Source organism: Strix aluco, chromosome 22, assembly GCF_031877795.1.
Source record: "Strix aluco isolate bStrAlu1 chromosome 22, bStrAlu1.hap1, whole genome shotgun sequence".
In the NCBI taxonomy this organism is placed as follows: Eukaryota; Metazoa; Chordata; class Aves; order Strigiformes; family Strigidae; genus Strix; species Strix aluco.
This window is the reverse complement of record NC_133952.1, coordinates 8,412,415-8,430,830: the sequence shown is the minus strand read 5'-3', so window position 1 is coordinate 8,430,830 and position 18,416 is coordinate 8,412,415. Positions and strand designations below refer to the sequence as shown.

The 18,416-nt window shown below is 43.4% G+C and overlaps 1 protein-coding gene across 17 annotated transcripts in view; it reads left to right on the top strand.

Moving 5' to 3' along the window:
* EIF4G3 (eukaryotic translation initiation factor 4 gamma 3) overlaps positions 1–18,416 on the top strand; it is a 150,286-nt gene that overhangs the window by 37,005 nt on the left and 94,865 nt on the right. For 13 of the 17 annotated variants that reach the window (XM_074847872.1, XM_074847868.1, XM_074847865.1 and 10 more), the window contains exons 2-3: positions 6,144–6,219; positions 13,484–13,627. In XM_074847872.1, the coding sequence (XP_074703973.1) occupies positions 6,144–6,219; positions 13,484–13,627 (220 nt within the window). The remainder of the gene's footprint in view (positions 1–6,143; positions 6,220–13,483; positions 13,628–18,416) is intronic. The other 4 variants (XM_074847874.1, XM_074847870.1, XM_074847861.1 and 1 more) reach the window with 1 other exon arrangement.

The following is an 18,416-nucleotide window of genomic DNA, read 5'->3' as shown; positions in this document are numbered from 1 at the left end:
GTTGGCATTTTATTAGGTTCTTCTTAAGTCTTTAAGCATTTTCCAAAGTCCTTGAATTACATTGTTCTTGATTTCTGTAATTAATTATCCCTGACCTCTTATTAACAAGAGCTGCTTAGCTATGAAGGGTATAAGGTGCTAGATTCCTGTAAGACAGTTGAAAAAGTGGAGACAATAGGGACACTGGGGAAACCCAGCATGTGCCTCTGTAATTAAGGGCTTGATTCTGTGTGTACACAGGGGGATTGAATTATGGTCACACAAACAACAATCCTGCTTCTTCCTAAGTTTGGGGGAGTTCGCTTTGTAACTTGACCTTTTTTTTTCCCTTGGATGAAGTTTGGTTGGTTGTAGTAAGTATTTCAGCATGGAGAGAGTGGATGGCCCTGTTTTGATCTTATATATATTTTTTCTTCCCATGTGACATGTCACTTGGTGGAGTTTGGTTTTGTGTGTGTTTGTTTTTTTTTTTTTTTTTAAAGGCTGTAGTTTGTTTTACCAGCTTTCCTTCCCCTGGCTTCTGAAACGTGGCCTGTCAAAATAGGAATTTATTTTGAAGGGAAAATTGATTCACAAGGTACTTGCTAAATAAGCGGGTTCGCGGGGGTGCGCGTTGCTGCGTTTGGGGGTAGCGAGCGGAAAGCCGAGGGAAACAAGTTGCAAAATTTCTTGCTGAGGAGTTTGTGCTGCGATTTAATTCTCCTTCTGATAGACAGCGTTGAAGCTTTCAAGCTCTTCATACAGTGCAGTGCAGATTTCTAAAACACGAGGTGCTGTAGGTGAGTTTATCTTTTTACCTTACGCTTTCTCTTGTAAGCCTGGTTTGATTTTTATCCATACAAAATGCTAAGAGGAGCACGATGCTACCTTCGGTCCCTTCTCCGCTGCGTACACGGCAGAAAAATTTGGGAAGCGGAGAGATTTCTGCAGCATGGAAGCGCTTGGTACAAAACCCCACCGAGGTATCGCTAAGACCCCCCATTGCACTACCTCTTTAAGACCACAAGCGTGCTGCGAGAGCTCTGCTTGCGAGGGTGAGAGGCAGGCAGGAGCTAAGAAGTCATCCCCGGGTGGCACGGACGCGGCCGTGGGCTTCGTCGCTGGCGGACGGTGCAGAAGACCCGACGCTTGAGCCGGCTCGCGAACGGAGCTCTCCGGGAGCTCGCTGCCAGGTAGGATGGAGCGCGCCGAACAAAAGGCTTCGCCCTGCGAGCGGAGGACGGCGGAGCTGCAAAGGATGGGGTGATGCTGGGGGAAGTTTCAGCAAGCTGCTGTGACTGGCGTAGCTTTTCCCTTTTAACCTTTTAAGCAAGCCCTTGCGGTTTCCGAACCTGCTAAATTAGGTGCTTCTGCTCTTAGGATGTTCACCTCCTGCATTTTAATTGCATGTTAAATAGAGAAGAGGCTGCAGAGGAGAAACACATTCTTTTAACAGCTCTCTGCCATCAAATACCTCCCTATTCAGAGGGTTTTTAAAAATCCCTTGCACCAAAAACCTGAAAGAAGTGCTTGAATTTGATGTGGTTTCTTGCCCTTCTGTAAGCTTGCTCGATGGTTTTATCTTGTATTTTTTCGGTCGTTTAATACACAATTTCGGTACAAGCGGGGACACGCATCGGAATTATATAACCCTGGGGATAGCTGGTGGGAGACTCGCTCCGTTTCTGTGCAGGGATAAAAATCATTAGTTCTGGAATGTTTTTTGTGTAACGCGTTTGTGTATGCACCCTTGGGTACCCGCAGATATTTTTATTCATGTGAGAAGGTGCTTACTCGTTACTGTCAGCTGGAAGTGAAGAAAGAGGCCATCAGTGCATGCTCAGGATAAAATGGTTGCTAGTTGCTGAAAATGAGCTTAGGTGAGAATCACTGTTTGAGGGGAAAATGAATCCATTTTGGAATAAAACGTAATAGTGTTTTTTTTCTTTCCCCCTCCAATCTTGGAAGCAGGAACAGAGCAGAAAAACCTGTACAAATTCTTGCTGTAAGAGACTATCTTACTGCACGTTTTCAGGTTGTTCGTTGCTGTAAAAGCACACAAAAATCTTGCAGTATTTCAGTTTTGATTAGAGCAAGCAGACAAGCACGATGATACAAGGGGGAGATTTCTGCAAGCAATTCCTCCTGACTTTTATTTAACTCTGCATTTGTTAGTGCCTCTGAATGCTCCAGCTGACAGGCAGCCCTGGTCTGGATTTTTTTCTTTAATGGCTTTACAGAGAAGTCGCATATTCTCCCTCTTCTCAGAGCGTGGCTGTGGCTGTCTAATTAAAAGATATCCTCCTCCTTTTAGGGAGACTTCTGGTTTCAAGACAAAATTCTGTTTTGTTTCCAACCGGCATTACTGCCTTTGCCTGCCTTCTCCCACTGGGTCTTTAATAGCTCCTGAAATTCCCCAGCTTGTAATCACTGCTGCAGCCAGATGGGGACTAGGTGGAACTCCCATTGCATCTGTGCCTGCTTTTATTAATCTGCCAGAAGTATCTCACTTACGTGGATTTTTAAATATATATTTCATGAGTTAATGAGCCCTAAACAGCAATGAAGAGAATCCAGAGTCAGTGCTACCCGCTGACTGCTGTCCTTCTCCTGGTTTTTGGCACGATGCTGATGGAGGAGGGAGAGCTGTAAAGCGTCGTTCAGCCCGACACAAGCGTGAAAAGCAGAGACTGTAGTTCCACTTTACTAACCTGCCGTTTGCAGATGTGATTTAAGAGGTTCCCTTTGCTCCTGCTCTCTGCTTCATCACCTGCCTTGTCTTTTCTCCCTGCGGTAATGGAGGGATCTCTGAAAACGGCGTGAGGTTTGAGTTTAGCTTTGCTTTTCCACCCCCTCCCCGCTCTCCCTTCCCACCCTCCTGGATCATTTCAGAGCATGGCTGCACAAATAGTTGAATCGGTGCAGCTGAAGAGAGTGACGTGGGTGGCAAGGATGTAGGGGGAGGAGGAGGAGGAGGGAGGGACAGGATCCTCCTGAATTGGATCTAAGCATGCCAGAATAGTAACATGAAAGAGCTGCCTGAATTATTCAGCATATCCTCGTTTCTTTGCGCTGTGGTTAATTAAGCGCTTCGATAGAGCCAGGATGGGTTATACTTTAAGGCTTAAACTTTACTCTGTGTGATGGGGGCAGTGGAAGGGCAGCGTTTGTGTGGTGTGCGTCACATCGCAGGTTGTGCGGCTCTCTGGTACCGAAATCTCTGTGTAGTGAAAGAGGAGGAGTGCCCCGGAGGATGGTTTGCTGCGGACGTGGATGAGGTGATGCTGCTGGACGAGGGGTCACTTCCCACCACCCGTTCACATCCCATGGTGGAGCCTCCCGTGCTTCCACTCTTAACCCACTTCTAGAAGAAAGATCTTCATTAACAAGAGTCTGCTGATGAACTTCTGCAGTCACCCTGGCTCACTTCTAAAATAACAGCAACTGTTACCCCAGGATGGACTTGTTTGGCAGATGTAAGGGAAGGAGGGGAGTCACTTCTACCGTGTGGGCAGAAACGAGCTCCAGGATGCTGGCAGGGAAGCAGTAACCTTTCCACAGGCCCAGCTCTTTGCGGAGAGTCAGTCTGTAGATGCCAACAGTTAGATGCTGGAAATAATTGCTCTCTCCAACTGTTATATCTCATTAAGGCTTACTGGAATTTATGGCATTTTTGTCCCTATCAGTCTCATGTCCAGGTTAAATCCTTTAGCAAAAAAGACCTAAAAGGTTTCTTTCTAATCTGATGGGAATCATCGGTTTCCGGAAGTGATCTGATCTTAAATGGCTACCCCAAACTCTAAAAATCCATTTAAACTTCTCATTCCTGTAGGCAGCTCTTCCTGGGTGCAAAAAGAGAGGTTACTCTGCTTAAAGAAGATTATTTCCTCCTGGCTTATATAAGTTCTAAAATAAGAAAATAAATCCCAACCTTCTCGGGGATGAAACAGTTTTTCCAAACTCAGGAATGATCCCTTTTGAAGCAGTGATTGCTTCAATTAATTGTCAAAACTGCCTCGAGATTCAAAATCTCAGCTGTGACAAAAGGCTGGCAGCTTAAAACCGTGCCTCTGCCTCATGCTCCTTTATCAGAAGATGGTTTTGGGATGAGGGTAGGGTGCTATGGCAGTGGCATGCAGAAAATTTACGAGGTTTTGTTCTGTCTTGCAATGTGTTTCTAATCCTCCTCTCCCAAATTTTGGCTTTCTGTTGGTGTTTCCCAGAAGTCAGGAATGAATGTAAGATCCTCAGGATAAAGGCTAGGAGTGCTGCCTCGGCTCAGTTCAACTCTGCGGCAAATCTTCCCGTTGCTTTGCTGAAGTCAGGATTTTACATCTGATTTTGTTGTTAAAAACCTCTTTATTTTATCAAACGATACCACTTGTGTGCAAGCTGGCAAGTCTGCAAATTGAAGACAAGCCTTAGCCCCTGAAAATAAATTCTTGCACTCATTTTTTTTAAAAAAAAAAAAAAGAAATGTAGGCTGAGTGAGCACCATCTTGGGAACCAGTGGTGCCAGATCCTCATCTCGGTTCCCTCAATCCAGAGCTGGTTGTAGGCGTCCTGTTTTACACCTGCCAGGCTTTAACAGGCAGAGGTGTTGTGAAGGTCAGTGACGGTCTTTTCTGTGCCTAATCCTATAATGCAAGGTTTTTATCGTGTCTGGCGTTCAAACATTGACTGTATAACAAAATTGGAAGTTTTTAGAACAGTTTCTCAGCCTGCTTGGTGAGGGTGGACCTTTTTAGTGATGCGTTCGCTGCAAAATAGTGCGATATTCTAAAATTGTTTCTGCTCTGCCTTAGCGCTGGTCTAGGAGGAGGAGATCTGGCTGGGGCTTGCTGCAGACAGTCGGCAGACGCAGAGCAGGTTGTGTCCAAACAATCATTACTTCAACGTTAAAATTTTGTCCGTTTTAAGGAAGGGGAACAGTTGGGATCGTGGAGCTTGGGTGGCCATTGAGTCTTCGTAGCGCTGGCAGCGTCTGTCCTGCCACTGTGACGTTGGTCCCTGCAAAGGTTTGGGCAGCAGTGTTTCTTTGGAGATCACGCTTGTAGTGCAAAGGGAGGACTCTTGAAAGACTCAGACTAATCTTCTAGGTTCAAAATTTAACTTACAAGTGGGTTTTTTTTCCTCATTTGAACAAAACCCAAGAAGTGTTTTCATGATTTTTATTCTAAGTATCCGCCATCATGTAACTCGCGAGGTCTGCGTTGCTGGCTGATGTGCAGGAAACTTAATCAATCAGGCTGTTCTCATTTTCCAAGAGGCTTTGACAGATAAAATGTAAACAGCAAAAAGGTGAAATCTGAATATGGCGTTTAGTGGAAAATTTTTCAGCAAGTTAAGCATGGCTTTCTTTATGACCGTGGGCATCGGGTATCGAGTAGGCATATGCTGAATCTAAGGCCACAAGGTGTTAGCTAAGTCAGGAAGCTTTTTTCTTTTAACTACCTGCATCCCCTTGTTTTATTCCACAGGTAAAGCGGATTCTAGCTTATTTGTTTGTTGCATAAAGTCTCTTTCCCTTTTTTCCCCCCTGGGTTCCCACAATACCTTTTAAATTTAAGAAAACTATTGCAGTTTGCTTTTAAATAACCCTGCAGCAGATCATCAAAACTTAAAATCTATCTGACAACCCCCTTTAGAAGTGATTTTGGTGGGTGGATGAGGAAAGGAGTTACTGGTTGAAGAGAGGCAAACAAGGAAACAATTATAACATGATTCCTGCGTGGTTAGCAAAACAGGCACTGCCTTTGTCAGAAAATGCCCTGCTGATCAGCAGGGTTTGTCTCGCTGAATGCAAAGGGCTTGTGGGTTTTGGGTTTTTTCCCTTACTCTTTAAAAAAAAAAAAAAAAGATGTGGGGGATTCTCTTGACAGGACGAAGGTTTTGTAGATTGTTCTGCAATTTGTTTGCTTCCGGTTTCTCTTGCTTTATTTGTCGGTGGCACCCGCCTTTTGAAGCCACACTTTGCTCCTCTTTTGGCAAACCTTGAAGAATTGTCGCTGCCTGGTTGCGTGCGAGCGCCTCCGAGATGTTTGTGTGTCTGCCTGAGCGGGGAAGGTGACCGACTGCCTTGATGGACGACACGTTGGCTGTGTCTGTCGCCCAAAACACGACCCTTCCTTCGACATTGCTTTCCTTAACTTGCTGTATTGCAGAATCCCCCGAGGTCCTGTTCAGCAGCCCCTCGAGGATCGGATCTTCACGCCGACCGTCTCCGCTGTGTACAGCACTGTGAGTATCTGGCTGGGGCCGCTGCGGTCGCGTTGCTTTTGAAAGGGGTGTGCTTTCCAAGCGTAAGGAAATAGTATCGTTTTTTAAAAAAACAATAAGTTTAAAAAGCATACAATTTAGAAAACGCAACTTTTTGTTCCCCTCCTAAAGTAAGTGATGCTGGATGAAGGCCGTATTTTGCATGTGAGTAGGAAAACGAGAAATCTTGGGGACTTTGGGGTCCATTCCTTTTTTTAAGTGTCTACAGTTTTCTTTAGCAGAGAGTGGGTTTTCTTAACAAAAGAGTTTCACCTGAGTAAAAATGTTACTGGCCATATTTTCAGTCTGTTGGCTCCATCTCTTTCCTGCCTCCTGCACCTTGAAGACTGGTTTGTTAGAGCGTATTAGTGGCTGCACGTTTCTAATAGCTTCTTATTGGAAAAACAATCAAGGAAGATTTGTTTTTCACGTGAAACATTCCATTACTCAGAGGAAGACGTGTTTTGATTGTGGATTGAATATTTGGGATAGGTGCTTTTGACTGACTGTCCTACATGTTCATTTATAAAGCTTGATTATCCAGGAAATTTAGGTTAGAGGTATAGTGACTTTTGTTTGTGAACATATGATACCATTTTCCTTTATTAATTTCTTTTTTTCAGGGCGTAATAGCTGGAAGCCCAGTGTTATTTATAAGCTTTGCTAAATCAGCACAGCCCTGGGAAAGTAATATTTTGCTTTTCTGGTGGGATAGTGCAAATATTTTTAATGCCAAAAAAAAAAAAAAAACGCTTTTAAGCTGCTCTTTTAATTATTTGGGAAACAGGAAGAAAAGCTATAGATGGGAGAAATTCACTGTATTTTATGCAGTAACATAAGCTGCTTATAGAAAAACATAAGCTGCTGTACAAGGTTTTCTCCTTCCCCCTGTTCGCTTGAATAACTGGTGAAGGGGTTATTGGCTTCATCCCCTCCATGTGCGGAGTCCAGGTCTGGAGCATCTTTGGCCCCTTCCTTTTTTGGGCTGTAGATAAGAGTTTTGTGATCGCCTCCTTCTACCAGAGAGACTGCTGTCGAGATGCAAAGCCAAGCTTTGCGCAGGATTAAGTGCAAAACTGCTGTCCAGGGCCTGTGAGTCCAAGAAAGGCAGAGACTTGGGTAGTAGTAGAAAGACTCAGGCTTGCCCATCCAGTGGATCTCCATCCAGGTGAGTCGGAAGGGTTGGGGTACAACTCTGACGAGGGTTTAAGATTGCAAAGTTTGTGGCTTTGACAGCAGTGGATTGTCAGACTCATGCTGTGGACTGATTTTTGATTTTTTTTTTTTTTTGCTAGCTGTGTCCTCAATATCATATACACACATACGTATGTATATACATATGTATGTATGCAAAACAGCAAAACCAAAGGAACGTAAATGTACAAACAGTTGTAATAAATAATTCAGTTTATATTATGCTTTGTATACCCTGTACAACACTTAAAAACCACTTTAAAAATAACTGAATTCCTTTTTGGGGAAAAAGAAGGTTATTTTTTTCAATTCTTTCCTCCAAAGACATAATTCAGATGCCTGTGGGAAAATATGACTGTAAAAATTTAAATTAATGTAAAATGTAAAAGTAACTGTGAAGAATGACCTAAAATAGCTTTTTCAGTGTGGAAAAATATAACTCTTTGATATGTTACAGGAATAGAAGCCAGGGCTGGGAGTATCTTGATTTTAGGCTTTAGGAAAACACAAGTTTGAAAGAAAATTTCATGTTTTAGGGAAAGGAAAGAAATTTCTCAGCTAAGTTCCTTTTGAGCTTCTATTTGAAGCTCTTGGCAGATTGCAAAGTTAGAGTAAGTCCTAGAAAAAATGAATTAGGATGGAAGAGGCACATGATCAAGGTCCTTGACAGATTCATTCATCATAAGGTCTCTGTGGTTTATTACACGAGTAGCAGCATCAAGTATTTAAGGTCTGGGTTCGCAACAAATGGGGCATTTTTTAGTTTATGATTTTTCTATATAGTTTGTCTATATTTTGAAGAAGTCACGTAGTACAGCAGTACGGGAGAGAGCAGCATCTTCAGCACTCAGGGACTGCTTTTTCACTTCCACATTTTATTTGCTCAGTCATCGTATGTGGGTTTCCACATGGATTACACATTGCAGTTTTTAAATACGTGTATTTTGGCGGAGGACAGCTGGTTTAGGAAGAGGTCTGTGGTCTGATACCACTGTGCAGTGACTCTGAGCTGCCTCGGTGTTCTCCCCGGAGGTTACAGTATGTCATGCATGGGGTGGGAGGACAAATCATTTGAGGTATGGGCAACCCACAGATGAAACCACTGTTTTTAGTTAAAGATGAATAATTTGCTTATCTGTTCCATAACTTCCCACATGTATTATCAGGACCTCAGTTGCACATTCCTGGACTCCTTTTTTTTTTTTTTTTTTTCCCAGAACTATGTGCGGCTTGCCAAAAATGGGAATGGAAAATCATGTGGCTTTCACTATGAGCCCCAATAATCTCCCTTGAAATAAAATCAGAGGAACATGTTTTCCTATAGGGCAGAGATAGGAGGTGTGGAGAGGCAAAGTGTGATTTTTTTCAGATGAGATGAAATTTGTCTGAGAACTTGGAGATGCTCAATATTCCCAACAAAACTTTGGTAGAACCTCTTTCTCAATGAAATCATACTGATATTAAAATCACCTAACTTTGTCATATATCACCTTCGTTTATTTTACATAGTATACTGTAGAAAATTCTGATATTTGAGGGGTTGCTTTTTTATTTTTTTAATCAGTAAATCCAGCAGTAAAATTATTTTAAAGCAAATCACAGTTGGAAAGAATTGTTTCAATGAACTAATCTTGCAATAATTTCCCTTCATCAATAAAGGAGAATGCCATATCATAAGAGCTACTTTTGGACATAGAGATTTGGGTGTCTCCCTGTAAGCAGCTCCTTGCTGCTGCTTGGTGTTTCCCAATTGTTTGTACTGCAAGAAAATAATGCAAATTACTTTTACATCTGCTATAAGATCCCAAACCTGTGGAATCTGGAAAGGGGAATGGAGGAAGAATGAAATTTTGTTTCTGTTGTAAAATATTTCAAAGAAATGTATTCAAAAAAGCTTTTTGGCTTGGAGTTTGAGGGAAAGACATTGACTTCTAACAGAAAGGGAACTGCACCAGAGGTGACCTTAAATATTACAGGCCACCGTGTGTGCCTGCACCCAGAGTAACGGGGGCTGATTTCTGTTGAAAACAAAATGAGTATGGGCGAATGATCAGAAGCAGATGTGCTCTTCAAATTCAGCATGAGGCGTGAGTTGGGAATGAGATAAGAAGAATAACTGTGTTAATGTACATCCAGTTTTCGCACAAATAACCTTTTTTTGGCAGGTTACGGTGGAGGTTCGTAACTGCCTCGGTAACACTCTGTGATCTCAGGCGCTGAAGCTTGGACCAGAAATACTTTGGGATAAATTTTTATAGGCTAAGGAGCAACACTGACTCCTGGATGTGAACTGATTAGAAAATGAGTGTTGATTTGGTAAACCTATTTGGAGAGAAGTGCATGAAAATTGGTTGGGTGTAGCCTTGAGCAGAGTTTCTGTAGCATGGGGGGATCCAACACTGGTTTAAATTAATTGTTAATTGCAGAATTAATCGCTGTGTCTCTTTGGAGCAGATACCACCTCATGTCAGGTTGCCTGACTCAGTGCTAGCTGATGGTAAAGAAGGTAATGGGGAAGTGAGGTGTTGAAGAACCTACTTGCCCCAAAGTTTCAGTGACTGAGGCTTGACTCCGTCATTCGCTTCTTTGGGTGTTCATTTGGTGCCTTTTCTGCAATGGGGCGCCTGTTGGTGGCTTCCTGATAATTTCACACCCAGCAGAGGTACTGTGATTCGCCTTTGTGTCCTTTAAAGGGATCTTCCTACAATGAAGAGAATCCTGTAGAAAAGAGATTAGGGAGGATTAGCTGCTCCAGCCACCCTCTGCTTAGAGGGAGGATCTGGGTCAGGAGGCCGACTCGTTTCCCTGCCCGGCTGCGGTGGAGGCTGCGAAGTGTGCAAGAGGGATGCTCAGTTCCTGGGATGCTGGCAGCGCTGCTTTGAAGCTGTCTGCACCAGCCCAAGCGAATAAACTGAATGCTGGAAGGAAAGAGGTTCTGCCTAAGTCTGAACCCTTTTTCTGGGGGGCTTTGTTTAGCGAAAGAGCAGCTCTTAATAATAAATTATTAATGGTAAACTATCGCCGTATCATGGCCAGGCATTCCCTGGAATTGAGGGATGTCTGTGGCATGCCCCATCCATTCTGATCTAACCTGAATGTTTCATGGATATAACTATATATCAGGTACTTGGAAGCGGGGGAAGAATAATCCAAAACTTGTGAAAGATGCGAAAACCAAAAGATTTAAGCTCAAAACAAAAAGAGAGAATTCCAGCCTGAGTTTTTATTTCATGTTTCATTCATTATTCCCTTGAAAACACAGGCTTAAGGCTTCTGGAAAACTAAAGTTAGCCTCTTGCTACTCAGTTAAGGAAAGAAGAAAGTGGTACCCTAGCAAATTAGTATGTAGTTTTGTGTATCCGTTCTTAGGGGAATAATTTAATCTCTAGATTTAAGAAGGATATTTGCTTCTGTAGTAATCACAGACCAAGTTTGTTCTACAGAATCCCATTTAATAAGAAGAAAACCAAACCTCAGGCACTGTGAGGGCAAACATCCCATAACACAGGTGATGAGCTGGTAGAGTCTTTCTCTGGCTGACTGTTTTTAAAGTTAGTGAATAAATTCAGCAAATTTGTCTTCCTCTATCACCTGTTAACATTCAAATCTGTACCATACATTTCAGTTTATTTCTAAGTAATTTGTTGTAGGAGCCAAGGTGAAGGTGTAGAAATACCTACGTTGCTGTAGCTGGCGTGAAAGACGCTCTGTGCTGTTGCTTGTGCTGGAAGGGCAGCTCATCTTTTTTGACTCCACTAGGCTGGACTTGGCTAGGAAGTCCTATCAGATCAGTGATTAGACTCCCGTCAGACACTGTCTAAGTGCGTTGTTGCCAAAGTATCAAGATGGTATGACTTTATGGTCGTTCTGTTGCCTTAATTAGGCTTTCAAGCAAATTTTCAAGCAAATGTGTCTGTAATGTATCTGCTACTCGTGTACTGCGTTGCACGAGGGTATCTCGGGGACCATCATTCTCACAGCTGCGCAGCTTTCCCTTCGCTTTGGCTTCCAGAACAGCATTCCTTGCAGTCTTTAATTAACCTCCAACCTAGGTTATTTGCATGTTTTAATTTCTGAAGAGGACAGTTGAATGCTCACGCTAACCTGGGATATTATTAGTGCCCCTGTCTCCCTTGTCAAATGTCTGTGTTGACTTGGGTGCTGTTGGAGATCAGAGGGTTTCGGATGGCTCTGGCCTTGGTTGGAATAGTGTGTGCACTTGTAAGTGTAGGGAGATAAAAGCTGTCAGTGTTTGAAGTACCACAGCTATTGCAAAATAACCTCTCTTTCTCCACGAGAAGTGATGTTCAAGGAGACATCTTGGTGATGAGTACACACTGAACCCACCAATGGGGCTGTTTATATGAATGATTTCCTTGTATTTTATGTTGCCTTTGCTTCCTTCTCCCCTCCTTAACTGCCTTTTTTGATATCTGTCATGCTATGTAGTCACTTCTGAGCACAGACTACTGCACGATTGACATGACAAGTCTTTCAAGGTTGTCTTAGGAGTCGTGTAAGAGACCCTGATTTTCTTGGGGAGGGGATGTGGAAAGTTTTATGATGCTCTCTGTAATACTGGTTTTGGTTGAGCTGCGTGCACACACCTGCCGATCTAGATCAGCCAAAAAAAAAAGGTGATTCCCCTGTGGGAAAAGGATCCTGATGGGGACAGAGGATGAAGTTCTGTGATTTGACCCACCCTTTTCTGTGATGAACACAAGGGTGCTGTAAATCTTCCCGCAGTGAATGATTCTGGACCATTTCCAAGCCTCGAGAAATTGCACGTTATGATTCTCATTGCTGGTGCAGCTGTTTGAGTGGCTCAGGTAGTGTAACGGCAGGCATCGATACTTGGAATGCAATAAAATGACTTGGAAAAAGCATTTAGTCATGAACTCTGTGACTTTTGCTCTCATACTTTGCTCTTTTGGAACTTGGTGCTAATACTCCGTTAAAGATCAAGAGCCAGGAATTTTCTTCTGCCTTCTTCAGCAGAAGGGGAAATATATACGCACACATCTGCCTCCGCAGTGGCAACGTCCCCTTCTGAGCGTTGCCTGTGTTGTGCTTTTAGCCTATAGCTAAGTGGTGCTTTTCAGCAAAAAAAATCATAGAATCCTGGAACCATAGACTGGTTTGGGTTGGAAGGGATCTTAAAGATCATCCAGTTCCAACCCCCCTGTGTGGGCAGGGACACCTTTCACTAGATCAGGTTGCTCAAAGCTTCATCCAACCTGGTCTTGAATCCTTCCAGGGAGGGGGTCTGAGAAAAGGTCAGTGAGAAGCGAGTGCTGGAATTCTAGACTATGAGCTTTAACCGAATCTGCAAATATTTAGTTGTGTTGAACTGCTGGGGGGTTCACCCCATGGTTCTGTGATTCTTTTTTTCCTTTGATTCGCCTTTTTTTTTACTCTGGTAACTATATAAAGTATATTTAAAACACCTCCATCGTGGAGATAATACAGTGGAGCAAGTATATGTGCTGTGAATCTATTTAACAACATTTTGCTTAATGTGTTTTGATTAGTATTTTTTTTCATAGAAGCTGAGAAAGGAGATAAGTATATGCAAGAATTGCTTTGGTATTTCATTCTTTGCTCGTGGCAAGCCCTTCAGATAACAGGGTCTCTGTGCAGTCCTTTCATCCCTTTTTGGAGGGGAGTATGCAAATTTTCCCCTTTGTTTTTTGGGTCACTGGTAATGCGTATCCCTTGGCAAAATCACAGTATTGTTTGATATGGCTTATAACGGAAAGATCAGAAGATCCCAGGCCTGAAGTCAAAGGGATATTGCAAAGCAAGACCCCAGCAATAAAGCTCCTCCAGTTCCTACACGTTTCTACCCGTGACTCCAGCTGTTGCTCTTATTTTTTGATCCTTCCCTGTTTTCCTGAATCATATAAGTAGTTAATTAACTTGTACAGCATTTCACTTAGCTAAATATATATTATTTTATATAGCTATATAAAGATGCTGCTAGCTGCTTGCTTAAAAAGAAGATTAAAGTATCTGTACAGATTGGATTACTAATACTATGTTTTACTAACAGTTTATCTCCACACAGGTAACACAAGTAGCAAGACAACCGGGTCCTCCTGCCCCATCCCCTTACACTGCACATGAAATAAATAAGGGACACCCAAATCTTGCTGCAACGCCACCGGGACATGCATCGTCCCCTGGGCTTTCACAGGTAAGACCTGGCATTGGAGCAGAGTGTTCCCAGCCTCCCTCTTTTCCTCTTGGCCGATTCTGAGCTTTGCTGCTCAAAAATTGACATAGCTGTCTTGTCTGTGACCAATGGAGAAATCTTGGATTAGCGAATAATGTCTTTATGCAGCTCGAACCTTGCAGTGACTTATAGGTAAGGTAGCACTTGAGTTTATTAGGCATCAGTTTATTGCTGATTCTGTAACAGAAACTAAAAGCAACTTGAAAAGTTATAGGAAGTACTCATGGATGAGGAATGTGCTTCACTGTTGGGTTAGGCTGCTTTGGGGCACGGCCTGACTTCCATTTTAAACGCCGTAACAGTGCCTGATGTCCTCTGTTAGGGATTTTTCATTTCAAATGTTTTGTATAGGACGCTGCAATTCTGTAATTCTCCTAAGAAGTGGGACAGTAAAATGAGTTACAAAAACGAATGCTAATAAAAGAAATGAGACAAAGGACTGATTACAAAAAAAAGTACAGAGGAAGAGATAAATGGGAGTTATAATAAGAATGGAGAAATAGCGTTTAGTAAGATATGTGGAATAAATTGGTCTTTTTGTAGTCTTTATTAGATTAATATTCTACAGGGCTGACGTGAGAGTGGAGAGGCTTATCTTAAAAAAAGAAGGGGCAAAAGGGACAGGTAATGGGGAACAGAAAGAGGGGTGATAAAAGATACAGGATTGGGGAAAGTGCGACGTGTAAAAGCATTGAGGTTTGAGATAGAGGAAAGCCTTATGTTTCGTTTGTTCTTGTTTAATTTATGCTTGTTCAAATAAGTGGAATAAAGTAGGAAGACGTGAGTAGGTTGGCTATTAAGAAGTGGGGTTTTGTTCTGAACAAGATGTTAAGTGGGGAGACAAGATGACAAGCTGAGGATGGGCTTGCGAACGTCTGCGTGCCACAGTGTGGTGGTGGTGAGAGCCTCGAGCGTACTGCAGTGCTGGGAGAAGGCAAGCTTTCTAGTCCTGCTGCCAGCCTGGTTAATTTGGATGAAATATTAAACTGCAACTGACCTTTTAGACTAGGAGATGTGTGAAAACAAATAAGGTCATGTAAGGAACGCTTCACCTTAATATTACACGTTCTAGATAAAGCTTGGTGGGAAAACTGAAAACTCGTGGTCATGTTTGGAAATGTGCTAATGCTCATGCTTTATGGAGTGGGAAATTAGAGGCTGAAGTATCTTATTTAGGATCGTTAAGTAGCTTGCAAGCATTAGTCAGCGGCATCGGGGCCGTTTCTTGCACTCTTGCTGCATGCTCGTTGGAAATAAAGTCTCTGATTTGAAGGCTGAGCCTCACATAAGAGGGAGAATGTAGCAGGGTTGCAGAGCAGACCCTAAAATGTTGTCTGCCTTGTGTCATGGATCAAGAAATTCATTCCTGGTGAACCTTGTCACCAGAGGGAGGCTAATCGTGTGACAGATAAGAGGGGAAGAAAGAGAACATTCTAGGCAGCCTCCTCAGAAAAAATATTCTAATCAAGTTGTTTTTTTTTTTTTTTCCTCCTTAATATTTTCCTGTTGAGTCAGTGCATACGTAGAGAGCGGTCTCTGCCAAATCACCACTCCAGCCAGCCGGGAAAACGCTCGTTTCCTGTTCTGCTGGCTCTTATCGTCTTGGAAATGAGCGTCAGATTGTGTCACTCCGATGCCGCTAGTAGGAGCGGTTTGACCTTACGTCCTCCATGTCAGCTGGGGATCCTCGAGGGCTCTAGGAGGATATTTGTCCTCTGACTGTATGGGGCTGGCCCTTGCGTGCTTGGTGAGAGGAAGAAGCAGCGAGATCCGAGGTTATGAGCCAGGCAAAGCATCGGTCATTGTGCACTTTTGGGACTAGAGAGGAGTGAGGTCTGGGGAGCTTTCTCTAAGTGATTCCTACAATGCTGGGATTGGGTAGCAAAGTAGCAAAAATAGTGGTTTCTGTTCATTCACAGCATCTGCTTGCTGCTTGGGTATTTTCACTGATGTGTTGTCCCATCAGTTGACCCTCTCATCTGCAGCCGGAGGTGATGGTGAATAATCAAAATGGAAGTGCCTACACTTGGGACACTTCTACCAGTTAGGCTTAAAAGGGGTTCAAAACTCTTGACGTAAGCAGTTACAGGATAACCAGGCCCCAGAGAAGGTTTTCTGTACCCCTGAACTATTAGAGGTTTGGGTAAACTTAAGTGTTTTTTTTAAACACTAAAATTCTGAATATTCTTATGTATATCTCACTTCGGCCCCTGTCAGGTGTTGAGTTTCAGTATTATGTTATGGTAAGAAATTCCCCAGCTGAGCGAGTGTTGGATGAAAGTATTACCTTTTCATTGCATCTGTCGTTTGTCTCCTGTGGGTTTCACTGAATGCCCTCTTGTGCTTGCGTTAAGAAACGAGGTGAGTGGAAGTTTCCGATTTCCAGACCACGTGTAGTTTTGTGAACTTCTATCATGATTTCATTTATTTGCTTTCTTTTAGGTAAACAATCAAAACCCTTTAAATCTCTCATCAGTTCAAAGTTTTTCCATGCTGTAATTGTTCTTTTTGTCTGATTCTTGGACCCCTCAAATCCTGCTATTTCCTTTTTGAGATAAAGGGACCTGAGCTGACGTGGTATTCTGATGAATGGTTTATTACTGATTCTTTAACAGCAATATAACACTTCACATACTTCTCTGTCCCTTAACAACCCACGCTACGTTGATGATTAAACATTGAACAAAGGTTGTCCTTGCGTTTGGCCCAATATAGTGGTGTGTGTTTGTGCATGCTGAGGGGGGTGTGTGTTCTGGATTTGACAGAGTAATTAAAAAGGTAAGGAAGAGACCACTTCACTTGAATTAGAATATGCTTGAGGGGTCATTGATTTCTCCACCAGAACCGTGACTTAATGAATACTCATAAAACTGAGTCTTTCCCAGGTAGGGACTGCTGTTTAGGCAGTAGTGAGTGAAAATATTTAGGTATGTTTTTGGACTTTGGCCATCATGTAGGTCTGAAAATAATTTTGCCAGTGATAGAATATGTGTTACTTGCTTGTTACTCTGAGTGCTGTCAGTCCAGGGCTCAGAGAGCTCAGTCCCTCGCTTTTATCTAGCAGGCATCTCAGCATCCCTCCTCTTAGGGCTCAGAGTTGCTTACCAGTTTCTTCCAGCCGGGATCTTGCAGAAGTCATGCTGCAAAGGAGAACAGAGGGTTAATAAATGCTGTGGTTCCACAAGTGGTTCCCTCACTGTCCTGGCTGCTCTAAAGCTGCCTGTTCCCTAACGTCTGGGCGATGGGACCTTAGGTAGTATCTTACAATGTTAGTAAGTGATAAAAGGACATACTGTCCCTTACAAAAGCTCTGGTCCCTGGGAGCTGGACCACTTTATAGGTCTGCAAACTTCTGCGTGACAAGATGACAGTGTTGAGTGGTTTGTTAGACAGACTTTGGGAACCACAGATCAGGAGATGTATGGGACATTTAGTGTCTGCTGTGAGAAGAACAGTCAGGTGCAAATGTATGCTGTACCTTTGTAGCTGGCTTTCCTTTAACTTTATTTAAATAAACAGAAACAGATGGTTGTGCTGTGCTGTGGTTTGGTGTCTTTTTCACTTATTCTTCTACCTTTTCCATTTGACATAGCCAAAACAAGAGAAGGTCTTGCTGTTCGACTTCCTCCAAAGTCTTTCCTTAATGACCAGCCTCTGGCACTTAGCTGCCCTTCAGAATTAGTTTCTGCGGCAAAATGAGAAGAGTTTGGCAGCGATGTGAAACAGTCCCACACCCCCGTCTCTGCAGCAAGAGACAGCGTTTCTGCTTCCCAAATTCCAGGGCCTTGAAATCATACTGCTGCTCTCAGGAATGTGTTGAACTCTGCCGGCGTTGGGGAATGCACAGCACATGTTGCCGCAGTGATGTTATGGCCAGATGTGGCCCCATGTACATAAAATTTCATATTTCTGTTGTTCTTCGTGCGAAAGGGCCCCTTGTACAGGCTGGGAGAGGAGGGACACATCTCCTCTGCCTCCTCTCTTGGCTTGCAGACTTCAGAAGTGGCTGGTTTGAGACAATTCACTTTCTGAGCGTACAGAAGAAAGGAGAAGTCATTGAAAAAGGAGTAGAGAAGTTTTGCCTTGGGCGTGGCTATCGGAGCAAGTTATCCTGAGATCAGGTAGGGCATTTACAGTGGATTTACAGTGTGCTGGGCACTGCAGGGTAACTGCTTGCCTGAGCTCTCTCATCCCATGATGGATGTGAGATAGTCCCGGCCAAGTAGTGTAGGCAAAGAGCATTCACACAGGCAGTTAACGCAAAGCAGCTGAAACGCTGTAAATCTACCCCCTGCTCTGGCTTTACGTTACAGTAATTTATGGTGTAGCTGTAAAGACGGGAATAACGAGAAAGCGGAGCTTTTCCAAAGCAACGAGGCTGGGGCTTGGAAGGAGGCAGCAGAAAAGTGCTTCCCTCTGTCCAGTGAGCGATCAAAAGGGAAGGAGAAGGCTCCTCCAGTTGTAGCACGAGCAGGAGGCGGTGCAAAGCTTAGGGCATCAGGAGAAGACAATTTCAAAACCCTCCTAGGTGATGAGGAGGGATGAAGGATCCCGGGGAACAAGTGCAGTGGGTTCTGGCGTGTGAGAACACAAGAGGGGAATGGTTTGGAAAAGGCTCTTGGCTTTCTCTGCCTCAGCTTTAAAACTGCTGCCTCTGATGTGCGTGCCGAGGGATTCTTTTAGTCTGGGACCACAGTTTGTGAGCACCGACCAACAACGCTTGGAACAAATGGCCAGGGATTTCCTCTGT